Here is a 16,766-nt window from a genome sequence, read left to right as displayed (position 1 = left end):
ATGGAGTTATGAGCTGGGTTTGCAAGAATTTAGGAGCTTCTGGGAAACGTGCAGGGCACCTGATAACATAGCTCTGTATAAAAGTGACTAGTGAGATTTTTTTCAATCTTAATTTTGAATTCAGTAAGTGGTTGTTTCCATTTCAAGCGTAGTGAATGTGAAAGCTACTGATCTGTGCTATAAACAAGTGGTCAGTGACTATCATACATCAACGTATCAATTTACCTGACTCGCATTCTAAAGGAGGTGGTAGAAGTCAAGTGATGGAATATACTGAAGTAATGAAATCAAATATTACTTGTCAAGGGAAATCTAGCCACAGTCAAGAGTTAAAGTAGCAAGATAGAACAGTTAGTGTTCATCTCAATGGACAGAGAAATCTTTCATCGGGATCAAATGTGCCGTTGATTGAAACTTTTGTGTATAAATGCAGAAGAGCCTGATCCTGCTAGAGCAGCAGTGGCAAACTATTTCGCCCGAGGGCCACATCCGGGAATAGAAATTGTATGTCGAGCCATGAATTGGGGTTGGGATGCGGGAGGGGATGAGGGTTCTGGTTGGGGGTGCAGGCTCTGGGGTGGGGCTAGAAATGAGGAGTTCAGGGTGCGGGGCTGTGGTGATGATCTACGTCAGTGGTTCTCAACCAGGAGTCCAGGGCCCCTGGGGGTCCTTGAGCAGGTTTCAGGGGGTCAGCCAAGAAAGGCCAGCGTTGGACTCACTGGAGCCCAGGGCAGAAAGCGAAAACCCTGCCATATGGGTCTGAAGCTCAGGGCCCTGAACCCTGCCACCCAGGGCTGAAGATGAACCCTGAGCAATGTAGCTTTACGGGGAGCCCTGTGGCATGAGGCCCCAGGCAATTGCCCTGCTTGTTGCCCCCTAACACTGGTCCTGGCTTTTTTATATGCAGAAAACCAGTTATTGTGGCACAAATGGGCTTTGGAGTTTTTATAGCATGTTGGGGGGCGGGGGTGGGCTCAGAAAGAAAAAGGCTGAGAATTTCTGATTTAAGTAGAGCTGGATAGGAAATAGTTTTCTGGTCCCATACAATTTTTTGAGATTTAAAAAAAAAATCCCAGCCTGAATTGGGCCAAAAAGTCTATTTCATATTTTCATGAACTAGAGGGGGAAAATAAATTATTGAATTGGTCAAAACAGCTTGTTTTTTTTATTTCAACTTTTTTTGAATTTGTTTACTATAAATTAACTTACAGTTCTAAAGTGAAAAGTCTTGGAACATTTGAGGTTTGAAAATGATGAAACGGAATGTTTTGAGAACTTCAAAATGTTCTTGATATGGGAAATCTGTTGATACAGACGTTCTCCTGTGAACAGTTTGTTTTGATGGAGCAGTGTTTTCCAACAACAGATGTTTAATTGAAAAACACCCAACCAACTCTGTTTAAGCACCAGTTCCCAACTTTCCATCAGCTCTTCAGCATCAGCTTCATTCAGGAGCCAAAAAATGCTGAAGATCAAGCATTGGTTATGCCATGAAAACAACTGAAAGACAAAGACTTGACCCTCATAGAAAGTTACAACCTCTTTTATGCTGGTAACATTGTCTTTGATGTAGAGCAGAGTGAACAACTGAAATAAATAATTGAATCATTTTGTAGTGAATAGTCTCCTTCAGAGAGACTTATGCTCACAGGTTCATTGCTAGATGCTGCATGTAAAAAAAAATGAAGGAAAAAAGAAGGGATTAAAAAAAATTACATTGATATTAATGCAAGGTGGTTGGTTGAAGGTTAGAAATTGTCCTATTGTGGCTGTGAATGTCCACATAGGAAAAATACTTTCCTGCATAATGCCATTGATTCTAGGACTGAAAAGACCATATTGTGTCCAAATGACTGAAGGTACCCTCCAGGAATGCAGAGAAAAGTATGACAAGAAGACCTTCACCATTTTTTCAGAACAACAAAGGAGAGAACGTCTCAAAGCGTTCATTTTTATTACTGGTTTCCGTAACATCCATCCTGTGCTATTTGCTTTACAAACTCAAAGGAATTCATCCTCTGCCCCTAATTCCTGGTATATGGGTATTCAAAACACTATTTAAAACTCATTGAGAAAGAAGTAACATGGAGCACAGTCCTAAAGCTTATTGTGCTTGACATGTTGAGAAATTATTTTGCAGCCACCGGCAGCCTTCTGTTTGGTGGTCCAGAAAAGATTTAATGTCCCAGCTTCCAAAGAAAAGCAATGGAACTAGGGAAGTTCTTCTGTTTGCATTCAACAATACAAATGTGTTGAAACTTGCACTGATACAAGTTGGATTTTGATTGGAAACATGGTATGCTTTTTACACAAGGGATACTACAGAGTGGCATTACAATTGGAGGTGAATTTCGGGGAACTTTGGCAGATTATAGGCTCATGACACAAATGTCACAGTCCCAGTGGAAATGTGGGCAGCTATTTAAAGAATTGGAAGCACACAAGGATAAAATCAAGAGATTTGGAGAAGTTATGGAACCTTTCCGTTACTTGGCCAACACGACTAATCCCAAATACAGAAAACATTGAGTACAGAACAGTATAGGCTAGAATGCGGCTGATGGAAGGCATAATCCTGAGTTCCGGCCTCCTCTAGCATTTAAAATTGAGTATCCAGATTTTGATCACTAATCTGGTGTTGGAGGAAGCTGTGAAAGCCCATCTCAAAATGGTAGAAGATTTCCGACACCTCAAGAGTCAGAATTGCTAACTCCAGAATGTAGTTTTTAAATGCCTTGACCACCGCCTCAGCCAGCTCTGTCAGTCAACCCTTTCTCTGACCATGCAAATCTGAATGTTGTAAAGCTTTGTAAAACTTTTCAGTAAAGTTGGAAAAGCAAATATGCTGATAAAAGTGTGTATTTAATGACTGATTAGAGTAGTAGGCTAACTAGTTAGTTGTCTTGGGACACATTTAGCAAGTGTGTGGGTGGACACTCTGGTAGAACTGCAAGCTTTTCTTTGCCAACTCTGTTTACATTTCACGTCTTATTAATAAAACCTTTATTTTTTTTCATTGCCTTCCCCGTCTCCTCCCCCCTCCCCCCGCCCCGGGTAAAAATGCTGAGATTTTTCTGGGTTGAATTAAATTGCACCCTCCTTGTTTCGAAACAGATGTGATATTAGTTAGAACAGAATTTAGAGAAGAGGGTGTCTTCTCTGAATTAAAACACAGACCATATCACAGCTGTTTTGAGGGCAAGAGCCCTGGTGACCTGCAGAGTGGAAGGAAGGATCTGATGCACATGCTGCTGTTAAAGTAATTTGCAAAATTCCCTTTGACTAAAGCTGGAGTAGGAGTTGAGCCACAACAGAAGAGCTTCAAAGAGTCCTCTGGCACGTTACAGTCTAACAGACGTATTGGAGCATGAGCTTTCGTAGGTGAATACCCACTTCGTCAGATGCATGTGGTCTCACTATTTTACAAGTGTATTTCTCCTCAGCAGTTTATCAGTCCTTGTTTTCTTCAGTCTTACTTTTGCTTTTGTTTACACTTCAGAATGTTTAGGTCTGCTCAAGGGACTCAAAGTGAAGCAGTGTCTCTGATGCTGGGAAACAGTTTGGCTCCTGTACTAAGAATGTTTGACCTGAGTAGTAGGGATTTTACTACACAATTGGAGCAGAGAGTCTTGCGTCACCACAGCTTGGTTATTGAGGGAACAACTCCTTGTTGGGATCTGTCTGCATTGTGATTGGCTCTAGATATCTAATTTGCATCTCCACTGTATAGTTATTTATTTCTCTTTAGCTGAAGAATATGAATATTTCTGTACAATGGCTGCCTGATGGGCATCATTAGCTAAAATGCCAAGAAATTCATAACTGGGGAGAAACCTGTGTGGCTGTGCTTCTGTGTTGAAGTCAGTGCGAGCTGCAGATGCTCATCACTCCTGAAAACAGGCCACTTTTGTCTAGGATCCTAACTTTAAACACACAAGTCTGAAAACTCTGGCCTAAATTGCTTTGTTGCAACTGAAAACATCCTAATGGAGCATCTAGATAATTTTGTGTTGAGCTTAAATTCTTTCTATACTAAGGGCTTGTCTACACTTGAAATGCTCCAGTGGCACAGTAGACACTGTATACGCCAACGGGAGGGGTTCTCCCATTGGCACAGGTAATCCACCTCCCTGGATGGGTCAATGGAAGAACTCTTCCATTGGCAGAGTGCTGCTTACATGGGGATTTTGATCGGCTTACCGGCCTTGCTCAGGTGGATTTTTCTGACCCCTGCACAACATAGCTGGGTCAACCTAACCGTTCAGTGTAGACCAAGCCTAATACTGTCCGTGCATTCAGCATTTGGAGCAACTGGCTTATTTTTCTCTCCTCTTAGGTTCTCATCCAGTGGCGAAGTATCTAGGCTCTGTAGATTACAGGTACAACAACTTCTTCCAAGACTTTGCCTGGAGAGATTTGTTTAATAAACTTGAAGCACAGACGAGTGGTAAGAGCCTGTTTTAATTTTTGGGGTGCATGGAGCAAACAGCTTGAATGAGTTAGTAATGTTAGAAAATTTGCAGATAAATGCAAGAGCTACAAATCTAAGTGTTTAGAGAATTTCACTATCTTCCCACAGCTCCCCAATTCCATATTGCTTTTTCAGATGCTGACTCTTTTTTGCAGTCTTTAAATGTCATTCTTTGTGGTCTTCCACTGCTGCTTCAAGAGATTCACTGCCTTTCTCAGGATTTCTGTATTTTTCCCCAGATCTTGGTTGGTTGTTTTTTTGTCCACGGGTCTTCCTCATCACTTTAGCTAACTACCCCTAGTAGCTCTTAGGTCTTTCAAGAGTTCCTCAAATCCTCTGCAGTTTTGACTAATCTAAATAATTTTAGAGACACATGATGAGGGAAGTAATATCTTTTATTGGACTGACTTCTGTTCGTGAGACAGACAAGCTTTCGGCCTTACGCAGAGCTCTTCTTTTTTTCATGTTGTCTCAAAGTCGATAATATCCTTTGCATGTGAGAATAATCCTATTTCTGAAGCCTGCTGAAAGCATCTGTTCCAGTGAAAGACACCCTTTGTAGCTGCCCCAATCTGAGTGAGAACCAGCCAGTGTCAAATCAGCGACTAGTTCCCATTCTGTTCTCAAGCAGTTCAATCAGCAGAAAATATGAATAGGTCACTTTACTAGGGAGCTTTCCTAACAAGATCATGTGGGACCAGATGTATAATGTAGATTTTTATTTTTTTTTACTACTTTGCTCTACTTAACAGTTTCTTCCCTCAAAAGCAGAGTAGACTATAAACAATACTCTGCCATTCTCATTCAGGTTACATAAGTTATTTAGACAAAAGGAATGCGCACACTGTGTAGATCCATGCATTGGCAATCTGAATTCTGTCCCTTTCTGTATGTGTATTGTGAGAGAGCCTTTCATTACACAATCACATACTGGTCCTAAAATACCATATCATTTTTCTACAACCTGACACTCACTTCTAGGGTCTCATCATCATTTTTATTCTTTTATATAACATTCATTTGCCAAATAGTTCTGTAAGTCATCAAGATAGAATTTTATCATTCCAAGCCAAAGTTCTCATTATAGTTATATTCAAGTTATAACTCTGACAAACTACAGAAGAATAAGCGACAAAGTCCTGTGGCACCTTATAGACTAACAGAAGTATTGGAGCATAAGATTTCGTGGGTATTCAGACGAAGTGGGTATTCACCCACGAAAGCTTATGCTCCAATACTTCTGTTAGTCTATAAGGTGCCACAAGACTCTTTGTCGCTTTTTACAGATCCAGACTAACATGGCCACCCCTCTGATACTACAGAAGAATTAATTACTTTGTTAAAATAAGATGACGGGTGAAGGTAACTTACATTTCTTTTTCAAATGATGGTTCCTTTTTTACTCCTGAGGGAATTCTGCCACACAGCGCGTGGCAGAATTCATGTCCCCTGCAGAGTTCTTTGCTTTCCGGCAGAAAAAAGACTTTCTGACAGGGAAGCAAAGGGTAACTGCAAGAACAGTCATGCACCACTCCTTAGCAGAGCAGGTACATCATTTCAGGCATGGGGAGCAGCTGGAGGAGAGGTAAATCACCGCAGGGCTGAGAGCACTCCAGTTAGTGGCTCCTACCCTGAGCTGGGATCAGCTGCTAGTCCCGGCTGGGCTGGAGGCAGGAGAGGACAGGACTTCCTCTTTCTCTGCAAGGAGTGTCTGGGGTGTGTCAGACTCATCCCCAGAAACTTCTCCAAGCTGCAGAAAGCTCAGCATCCTCCCCTCCCTCCTGCCCCTATCACTACTCAGCTGTGGGGGAGGGGTCACGGTACAGTGAGCTGCTTCCCCATCCACCCAACCCTCGTGCATCCATACCCAGACACCCCTGCCAAGTCTCACCGGGTACATCCAGAACCCCCCTAGCCCTCCATACCTGAACCCCACCCCACTGAACCTCAACCCCTGCCTCCAGATCCCTACCCCTGCAGCCTACCACCCTCCATGGAGCTCCCTGCACTCAAACGTCCATCCTGATGCCTCATTTCCTGCACCACCATGAACTTCAACATCCAGACCCCTATGCCACTGACCTCCAGCTAGCTGCACCCAGACCCCCACCAAGCCCCACTCCCTCAGCACCAACTCCCCACTGAGACCCCCAGACCTAGACCTCTCTGCTAAGCCCCAATCACCTTCACCCGAAAGCCCCTTTAAGAGTCCCATTGCCCCTGCACCTGAAACACCCCCGTCCCCGGTGGCTTTTTTGCAGCCAGATCCTCCTACATCTAGACCCACCACCGAGCTGCCTGCACTCAGATTGTCCCACACAGAATCCTCTCACACCACACCTGGATTCCCCCACACTGAGCCTCTCCACATTTGGATCCTGCCTGGTTGAGCCTGCCTGCCCCATATTTGGTGCAGAGGAGCAGGGCCATAGGGTGTTGCTGGGGCAGGCCCAGGCCTTATGCTGTGTCAGGGTCAGGTGCAGCCTCACCACTGAGTCTATGTCCCTGGGGGAATGGAGCTGCAGGGTGATCTCCCTCCTTCAGCAGCCAGTGGCCTGTGCTCCCCACTGCCCTACTAGAGCCTCTGCATTTACTTATTGACAAACAAAACTTGAAGAATTTTTCTGTTTTGGTGTAGAGTTTTTAATGTTTTGGTGCAGAATGTCCTCAGGAGTACTGTTTGTATTCCAAACACAAGTGAGATTTCTGTATCAGTGTCTGTAGGCCCGCACGTGGTGCAGACATAGTTAGTTATATGAGGCTGTGCGGGACAACACCACCGTAGTTTCTTCTTACCGCCCCATGGTCAAATTCATATAGTTTTCTGTTATCTTCTACAGTTTGTTACTGTTAGTGTGGTTTGTCTCGCCCTCGCCCATTTGGGGCCTGGTCTCTTCCCCCACCCCCCATTTCTCTGGGGGATTATGCCCTGTGTTCTGGGGTTCAAGAACTGTGCTTTGCCCTCGCTCATTCTCAGTCAGCAATGAGCACCACCCTTGCCTTTACTGCCTCGGGGAAGCCCATCTTGCTGCGAAATTTGCAGGTCCTTCCCACCGTGGACTTGAGGCTTGTCTGCTCTGTCTCAGTAAGTTCCTCATGGAGGAAGCTCTCTGGCCATGTGCACTGTCTGACCGGGGACCATCATTAATGGGCAGCAAGCAGTCTGGTATACACCTTCAATACCCAAACAGGCAGAATCAGGTACTTTGCCCCCTGTAAGGGCAGATTTTGTCTTCTCCCACCCTCCCACATGGCACAACACTTGAGACAGCATGCATATGGCTCTGTCCCTCCAGACAGGGCAGTCAAATGCCTGGATCTCCTGGGCTAGACAGTATTCTCTTCCATAGCATTTAGTTTCACATTACTAACTACCAGGCTCTGCTGGCAAAGTATGACTTTATCAACTGTGCCAAGCTAGTAGAGTTCTGGATTCATGGTCTTTGCTCTCTCCTCACTACTCTTGGCGTTTGCATCAACGAGAAGAAATCAGCACTTGTCCTAAACAGAGGATCTACTTCTTCGGTGCCTGCCACATTTCCATGGTGGCTAGTGCCTTTCTGCTGGTGGACCGCTTCACTGCGCTGATGGCTGTGGTGGTGGACCTACACCACAACCCCTGCACCATGGTGTGCCGCTGTCTCCTTGGGCACGTGATGGCCTGCACCTATGTAACGCTGCATGCCCACTTGCACATGCACTGCCTCCAGAAGCAGCTCCTGTCAGTTGTCCAGCTCTATAACTCCCTGCTGGACAGAACACTGCTTGTCCCCTGGCTTCGCTTGTATGGTGGCCCGACCCTTCCAAGGTGCTCATTAGCACTCTTCACTGCCTTGTCACAACTAACCCCCTGACCATGGATGCCTCCCTCACCAGTTGGGGCTCTCATCTGGGCACACACACTGCCCAGGGTGTTTGGACGCAGGGCAAGGTCCACATACACATCAATGTACTAGAGCTCTGACCAGTCCGCTTGGCCTGTCTGTTCCGGCCTCTCACCCATGCCACTCATGTTCAGCTCCTCTCTGACAATACCATGGTAGTGGCTTATATCAACAGGCAAGAGGGCACCAAATCCCTGTCACTTTGTACAGAATCCATCTGCCTCCGGAACTGGTGTATCCACCACTGTGTCATGCTCTGTGCGGCCTACCTCCCATGAACGCAGAATTCCCTGACCAGTGTGGTCAGCCAGCACTGGTACATCAGTCACAAGGGGGAACTCCATGACCCCTCTCTCCACTCCCTCTGCCATGCCAAGGACACCCCTCGATGGAGCCTTTTTTGGCATGTGCAACAATCACAAGTTCCCCCTCTCCTGTTCCCTGGGGTCCATGGAGTCTGGTTCCCAAGACAATGCTCTCCTCCTGCCTTGCTGCAGCAAACTCCTGCCTTCCACCCCCATTCCCCTCCTTCCCCAGGTCCTACAGAAGATCATAGAATCGTAGAATATCAGGGTTGGAAGGAACCTCAGGCGGTCATCTGTTCCAACCCCCTGCTCAAAGCAGGACCAATCCCCAACTAAATCATCCCAGCCAAGGCTTTGTCAAGACTGACCTTAAAAATCTCTAAGGGCTGGTCTACACTACAGGGGAAAATGCATCTTAGATACACAACTTCAGCTATGTGAATAACGTAGCTGAAGTCGAAGTATCTAAGATCGAATTACTCACCGTCCTCACGGCGCGGGATCGATGTCCGTGGCTCCCCCTGTCGATTCCGCAACTCCGTTCGGGTTGGTGGAGTTACGGAATCAATATAAGCGCGTTCGGGGATCAATATATCGCGTCTAGATGAGACGCGATATATCGATCCCCGAGCAATCAATTGCTACCTGCCAATACGGCGGGTAGTGAAGACGTACCCTAAGGAAGGAGATTCCAGCACCTCCCTAGGTAACGCATTCCAGTGCTTCACCACCCTCCCAGTGAAAGTTTTTCCTAATATCCAACGTAAACCTCCCCCACTGTAACTTGAGGCCACTACTCCTTGTTCTGTCATCTGCTATCACTGAGAACAGTCTAGATCCATCCTCTCTGGAACCTCCTTTCGGATAGTTGAAAGCAGCTATCATTCTTCTCTTCTGCAGACTAGACAATCCCAGTTCCCTCAGCCTCTCCTCATAAGTCATGTGCTCCAGCCCCCTAATCATTTTGGTTTTCCTCTGCTCGACTCTTTCCAATTTTTCCACATCCTTCTTGTAGTGTGGGGCCCAAAACTGGATACAGTACTTCAGATGAGGCCGCACCAATGCCGAATAAAGGGGAATGATCACGTCCCTCGATCTACTGGCAATGCTCCTACTTATACAGCCCAAAATGCCGTTAGCCTTCTTGTCAACAAGAGCACACTGTTGACTCATATCCAGCTTCTTGTCCACTGTAACCCCTAGGATCTGACAAGACCTCAGGTCACGATTATCCTAATCGCCCCATTCTGGCCCAGTCAGTTTTGGTTTCCGGATCTCCTAAGGCTCTATGCATGCTCCCAGACCCCCTCACCCAGGACTGGGGCAGTGTCTGTCACCCCAACCTTGGCCCCCTTCATCTCATAGCCTGTTTTTTGGATGGGGCTCATGCAGAGACAGTCCGTTTGACACCGATGTGACACATTCTTATGCAAAGGAGGCAGGCCTCCACCAGAGCGTCCTACATGGTTTCACCTCCTGGGCTCAGCACCATCACCTGCCCCTTGATACCATCGCCACCCTGCCATCCTGGAGTATCTCCACACCTCTTCGTTGCCATTGCGGACAGATCCTGGGGCCAGGCCCTCTCCTCAGCACATCTTGAAGTGGGTCTCATCATGCATCTGAGAATGCCTGGCTGGATTACGGTACACTCAACGTGGGTGCAAGCAGCTGCCTCCACCTCCCTGGTGGATGTACCTTGCCATGACATCCACTGGGTGTCAATGTGGCATTCTGTGCACACCTTTCACCATCCACTATGCCATAGCCCAGGAGTAGCGGCTAATACGGCTGTGAGTTGCGCCGTTCTTCAAACTGCGATACCTCTTGCATCCTCACACCCCCCTCTGCACTGATCATTGCTTGTTATTCACACGTGCTTGGAATACATATAGGGCCCATCACTCAAAGAAGAAAAAGAGGAGGTTATTTACCTGTAACTGGAGGTTCTTTGAGATCTGTGGTCACTATTTGTATTCCAATACCCACTCTCCATCCCCTCTGCTATGGTCGTCAGTAAAAGGATGACTCAAGGAGTGTCATCCCACGCAGCCTCATATAACCTTGCCTGCACCACGAGGCTATGTGTGGTGCATATGTGAGTTGATGAACACTGCTACAGAAATCTTACGACTTAGCATATGGCATGCAGGTGCACTTGTGTTTGGAATACAAATAGGGAGCACACATCTAGAAGATCTTCCAGTTATAGGGAAGCAACTTCTTCTTTTCTATTATTCTTACAATTAATCATCAATGTTAATGACAACATTGACGTAAAAATTCACTATATGCACTTCACATACAACCTTGACTCTGACAAGCACAAGCTTACAAACTTTCAGCTTATCGCTGATGTATTTAATTTTTAAACTCTAAAATATTTTATCATTGATATTTCTAACGTGGCATTTTTCTGTATTCTCAGTTAGGAACTCAGCAGGGCTATGGGAGTTAATTAGGAAGTCAGGTTGTCCAGAGACTTCAGTGAGCAGAGCAACTTGTTAAGATACTGGGAACTAAGAGTGTAGGCATTTTCCTTATTTAGCTTCTTAAAGTCTTGAGGGAGAAGAATGGAACTGGCTTATGGGTGAACCAGTTCAGCATCAGTGCAGTTGCTTTAGCATGTAAGGTTTTCAGCAAATAAAGCTACATATATAAAGCTTTGCATGGCAGACTTTTTGACAACCATTCATTCCATACCAATGCACTTTCCCAAACGTTTTATTTGAACTCTATTATTTTCTGAATTGTCCAGTATTCAGTTTTGTTTCGGCATCTACAAAAGTCGTTGGTCATAGGCTGCAAAGAGTTAACTTTTAGGGAGAAAATGCTGAAGTTCTTGGATTGGGAAAAGTCAGTTTTGATTAGTTTATATCATTGTTCTAGAGTTTGTCTTAGAAAAAAAATTGTCTGAGGAAGCACATAAGGTCAGAATAGCTTGTTTCTATCAAGTTGGTGGCTGTTGGATATAAAAAAATTAGAAACTCTCCTTGCAACACCAACAAAGTTACAACTGATATCTTCCATACGGTATGTATTATAGTCCAAAGCCACACAGATTTTTCTCTTCAACCAGCAGCATTGGCTTATTTGCTAGTGAGACTGGCGTACCTCCAAATTTAAGTGAGCTATATACCTGTAACACTTTTTCTTTTTCTGTGTAAGAACTTACAATGTTTTTCCTTATAATGAACCCCATTTTTCTGGCATGCACAGACACGTGTAGTGGCGCATGCGTTACTTCAAGGTTGAAGAAAACGTGATCTTGTAATGGATAAGCACATGCAGCATGACTTTCCATAGCTGTGCATTTTACAGATAGAGTCAGAGAGAACTTTGCATAAAATTGTGCTTTACATGTAGAGTGGAATTTTCAAAGGCTTGTAATTTATTTAAACAAAATCTGTTTTCTCCAGAAAATTCTACTCAGTGCTTTATGAGCATAGGTCATGTCTGAAGAATTTTTTTAGGAATAAATTTTTTTGCTGTTTTTCATAACTGAAAGTTTCTCCAGTGGCTGAAGAATGATATTCCTCAGAGAAATTCAAGAACTACCTTTTTTCAAATGGCTGCCATTTCCTGCAATGGGATTTGGGCCACAGGTGCCCTCTGTTGATAAATAGACTGTCTTTTGAATTCGGCCACCAAATGGGAGTGAAGCCTTCAGTGAAAATCATCCTCACTGGAAACCATGATTAGTGATGGCCAAGCCAGAAGAGGGCATCCTAGTTCATGGTCTCAATCCCATTGAGAATATAAGATGACAGCCATTTTGAAAGACGGCAGTTTTGTGAACTTCTCTGAAGAAAGTTTATGAAGAATGGCAAAAAATAAACATGAATCCTTAAGACTTCTTCAAATGTAGCTAACGCACACAACTTCAGTGAGTTTTAACATATGGGAAGTATGAATTTGCATTATTTCCATTAATAACATTCAGAACGAAAAATGGTCTGAAAAAATTTAGCACCCTGTAAGACCCTCATAAATTATTTTTTAATGCCTAAACTAATAGGTTTGCTTGTGAATTCTCAGAAAACCCATTCTGTGCTCTAAAAGTGGTGCCGTACGTTGTGAGGAGAATACTTGGTACTCTTCAGACATAAAAGGCCAAATTCCTGTGTTAAATGCAAAACTCAGTTCAGCCTTCACCATAGAACCACGACCACCTCTGCCAAAACACTGGTTTTGCCTTCTATTTTTCTATGAGAGGAATCAGCATTTTGGGTCTTTTCAGAAGGCAGATGCTGCATCCCCTTGTGGTTAGAGCCTTACACCACATTGCAAGTGACCCCTTGTTCTCCTTCTCCTGAGTTCATTGCCTTAGCAGAAATAATGCACTCAGCTCTGAGGATTAGAGAAACTCTCATGTTGCTAAGCAGTGGTTCCTCTCCTCTCTTCTCCCAACAAGGGGTGCTGTTGAGCCACACACTGAACTCTTAGGGAGGAGCTTATGGCACTGATCTTTAGTCTTTCTTGCTGTCTGTTCTGGTTGGCACCTTGTTTTGAAATGACTTTTTCTGAATTTGAGTCCCTCTTTTCATTACCCAATTCTTGACCAAGTGACTTGACAGCATCCCCTCTTTTTTTTCTTGCTCTGGTTGATCTTGCATGATTTAAATTGCTGGTGCCATTTTGCAGTTTCCATTAGTGAAGAATAGTCCTTACTCTGCTCCTGTCTTTTTTTCATTCTATTGCAGTTCAGGAAACACCAGATATTGTCTCCAGAATAACCCAGTATATAGCCGGGGCAAACTGTGCACATCAGTTGCCTATTGCAGAAGCAATGTTGACATACAAACAGAAAAGGTATGTTATTTCAGTAATGGCTTCCAAAATATCAGGGAATCCACAGAGGATGGGGGAAATACTATTTCATTCTCTTGTTACACACAGACATAGCTGGCCACCTCAAAACTGTCTGAGAAACAACCTGTAAGGGTTGCACATTCAAATCAAGAACTCTTTCAGGGAACAGTACCTGGCACTACGAGTGTTGTCAGCTAGATAGCAGATGACAAATCTAGAACAACCAGAAATGCGCCTTACTTTCTTCAGCGCAGTTGATATATCTGAAGAGCAAAGAAGCCTGGGAGTAATCTATACACCGGTTTGGTCTCCAGATGCAAAGGAATTCAGATATTTGGCTTTGCTTACAGTGCCAGTGTCTGAATGTTTTGTGAGGCAGAGCTCTCAGAGCATGAACTCTGTCTAGCCCTCCACCAAGGTGTCTCTGAGGGGTCCTGGCCTCTGCCTCCCTCAGAATTGATGCAAAATCCTGGGTAGAGAATACTGCCTCAGCTCCGATCTGACAGTTGGGGGAAGGAGCTGCTCCTCTCCTTGGCAGCTACAGCATTACAGGGGTCCCACTCAGGATGGCTAGAGCTCACCAGGGTTTACTTCAGCCTTGGCATGGATACGCAGCTTGTGAGATGTGGGTTGAGAGGAGAGTACAGGAGTCAGCAAACAGGGTAGGGGCAAAGGGGGAGTGGGGCAGAAGCGGCTGTGCCCACATATGGCAATGATGATGGAGGACCTTTGGGAGTAAGGCGCGATGTGGTGGCATAGGAGTTTTCTGATTAGTGACAAAAATTGGAAATATAGTGTATACGCCATGTGGGTGAGGTAAAGCTGAGTTTAATGATACTTGCTAAATTAGTGCAGAACTTGTGACTTTGATGATACGGTGATATAGTTCCTTTGTATTCAATTTTTATAGGAGTAAAAGCTAAATTGCTCCCCGTTTCTTTCTGGAAGTAACTGAAGTGGTTCACTCCCATAGCCCCCACAATTAGATATCTGTAAGCCTGCTGATTAGTAAATATTTGAATAGTCCAACCAGCTTTTCTCATTAGCTGTATTTTAATGTCCCCCCTACTTCCTGCCCAAACTTTTTTCTCTAATATTAACCTAATAACACTTCAGCCATTTTGTTTCTTAACCACTGTAGCATCATGATTGATTGTCTCACTCCTGATTTATGAATGAAACTGCATTCTCTCCACAAATAGCAGGGAAAAATTCTAAATCTTTTTACTACAACATTAACTTGTTCTCATATTGCTGCCTTTGTCTTTCCTGCACGCTTTAACTGTTGTATTCTTGTTTAGTTTCCCCTTGACTTCTCCATTTCTAGTTCCTGTTTATAATGAGCATGCCCATTTAACCAATGTACCCACTTTGACTTACTGCCATGCCCAGATTGGTTGATCTAACAATCAAGTTTGCAAGTGGTACTTTGTTGAAAACATTCTGACATCTAGCTAGACAGCATGTGTGTTTCCCTTGTCAACAGCCTGTCTGACCTCCTTACTCGGAGGATAATTCCATCTGAGATCAGCTATTCAGCGTTCTTTAAAGCATGCTGGTTTCTATTTACACCCATGTCTGTCCATCGCATTCCATCAAGCTATCTTTTATGATCGATTCCGGCAGTTAATGCGAGCCTGTAATAGATCATAGTTACCTGACTCCATCTTTTCCCTTTTTAAAAATAGGCTTGGCATCACAGCTTTCAGGTCCTCTTGTTGCACTGTGCCTGAAGCCATGCAGAGATTGCTTGGTCTGTCTGGGGCTACTTTGAAGTGAAATAATGAAGAATTTTATTTGGCTTCTCAACCATTGCCACAGGCCTCCACTCCCTGGAATCTTTACTTCCTGGCTAAAATGTGAGGTCATTTAGAGTTTCTAGAATGTATTTATGGGTCTGTTCAAACAACTTCTGCTTTCAGACAAGTAGAACATAGGAAATTAGAGAGGTTAGAGAAGCAATTTATCTCATGAAGTGATGGGAAATTATCTCCTAGCTCTGGTTTCCTTCAGAAATGGTGCTCACTGATGGCAGTGACTTGAGGGAATTCTTTCTTAAAGTAACATACAGGTAGGACTCTGTTAGCACTATCTAAAGGAATGTGTTGCTTTCTATCATAAGTATAATAATGTGTTCATTTTTTCTTTTGGTTGCTTTCTGAAAAGGAAAAAGAGCTTTCATTTTGATTTTACCATAAGGTATCCTCTTTAGGTTCCTTTCCCCATTCCATACCTTCTATACTTTTCCTGGACTGGTCTTTTATGCCTTGTTTAACAGCTCCTGCAGGTCTGGGATGCTTAACTTGTGCTTCCAATTAAATTCTGTTTGTTCCTTTTCAAACTTCTGCCTCTGGTGGCAGAATGCACTGTTCCAAGGACCACAGAGCCAATTGTTTGGGGAGCCAGAATGCAGGTTTCACAGGAAATAAATTTAAGAATAGAAATAAAATAAAGAGTTTGGCCAGTGTCACTTGAGGGCATGAGAATGTGAAAGTGAAGCTAGCCAGTCAGGTTCCTACTCTCAAAACTAAATTAAGCAAATGGTGTTAATAGGTAACATGTACGTAAAAGTGATTTAGAATTATGAAGTATTTTGGTTTTAATATGTCAGTACAGGTAAGGTTATTATAAATGTGGCTTTTATGTTGATCATGTGCCTTTTATCTTCTAGGTAACACTTCAGTAACAGCTATTAAGGGGTTTACAGTAGTGTATGAAGGATCCACACTAAACCAAGTTTTTAAGTGTCACTGTTAGTGTAATTTTAAAGAATGTTTTTTGTTCCCAACAATGGCACCAAGTGTAACGCTAAGTGTACATCTATACTAGGATAAAAGCTCTGTGGCACAGCTATGACTGACCCAGGCCAGCTGACAGGCTGCGGAACTATAAGTTGCTGAGCCTGAGCTCTGGGACCATCCACTATTGCAGCCTCCCAGGCCTCAGATTCCAGCCTGAGCCTGGATGTCTGCCAAGCAATATTTTAGCCCACCAGCCCAAGTATGCTGATCTGGGCTAGCCACAGGTTTTTTATCTTTGTGTAGACATATCCTTAGACTGCAGGTTTTGAAATCTCTTTAGCTGGAGTAGAACTGTATGGGTCTTTCAAGATTACAGGCCAGCAGTTTCCTTCCCTATAACAAGTTGAAAGAGAAATGTAGCTCCTGGAATAGCAGACTCCATAAATTCAGGCTAGCTTTTGCATAGTCTTCAATCTAAGACAAGGTGGTGGGGAGGGCAAATGAGACTGTAGCAAGAGGCATTATAATATATGGAGATATACCTATCTCGTAG

General features: G+C 44.1%; 1 protein-coding gene across 5 annotated transcripts in view; it reads left to right on the top strand.

Annotated features, from left to right (window-relative positions):
• Positions 1-16,766, top strand: part of PACS2 (phosphofurin acidic cluster sorting protein 2) — a 162,065-nt gene that overhangs the window by 100,996 nt on the left and 44,303 nt on the right. For 3 of the 5 annotated variants that reach the window (XM_050963095.1, XM_050963094.1, XM_050963098.1), the window contains exons 17-19: positions 4,337-4,447; positions 13,364-13,472; positions 15,639-15,671. In XM_050963095.1, the coding sequence (XP_050819052.1) occupies positions 4,337-4,447; positions 13,364-13,472; positions 15,639-15,671 (253 nt within the window). The remainder of the gene's footprint in view (positions 1-4,336; positions 4,448-13,363; positions 13,473-15,638; positions 15,672-16,766) is intronic. The other 2 variants (XM_050963097.1, XM_050963096.1) reach the window with 1 other exon arrangement.

The sequence above is a fragment of the Gopherus flavomarginatus genome, chromosome 7 (assembly GCF_025201925.1).
Source record: "Gopherus flavomarginatus isolate rGopFla2 chromosome 7, rGopFla2.mat.asm, whole genome shotgun sequence".
Taxonomy (NCBI): domain Eukaryota; kingdom Metazoa; phylum Chordata; order Testudines; family Testudinidae; genus Gopherus; species Gopherus flavomarginatus.
The sequence above is the reverse complement of the archived record's forward strand: the minus strand, read 5'-3'. Positions and strand labels throughout refer to the sequence as shown.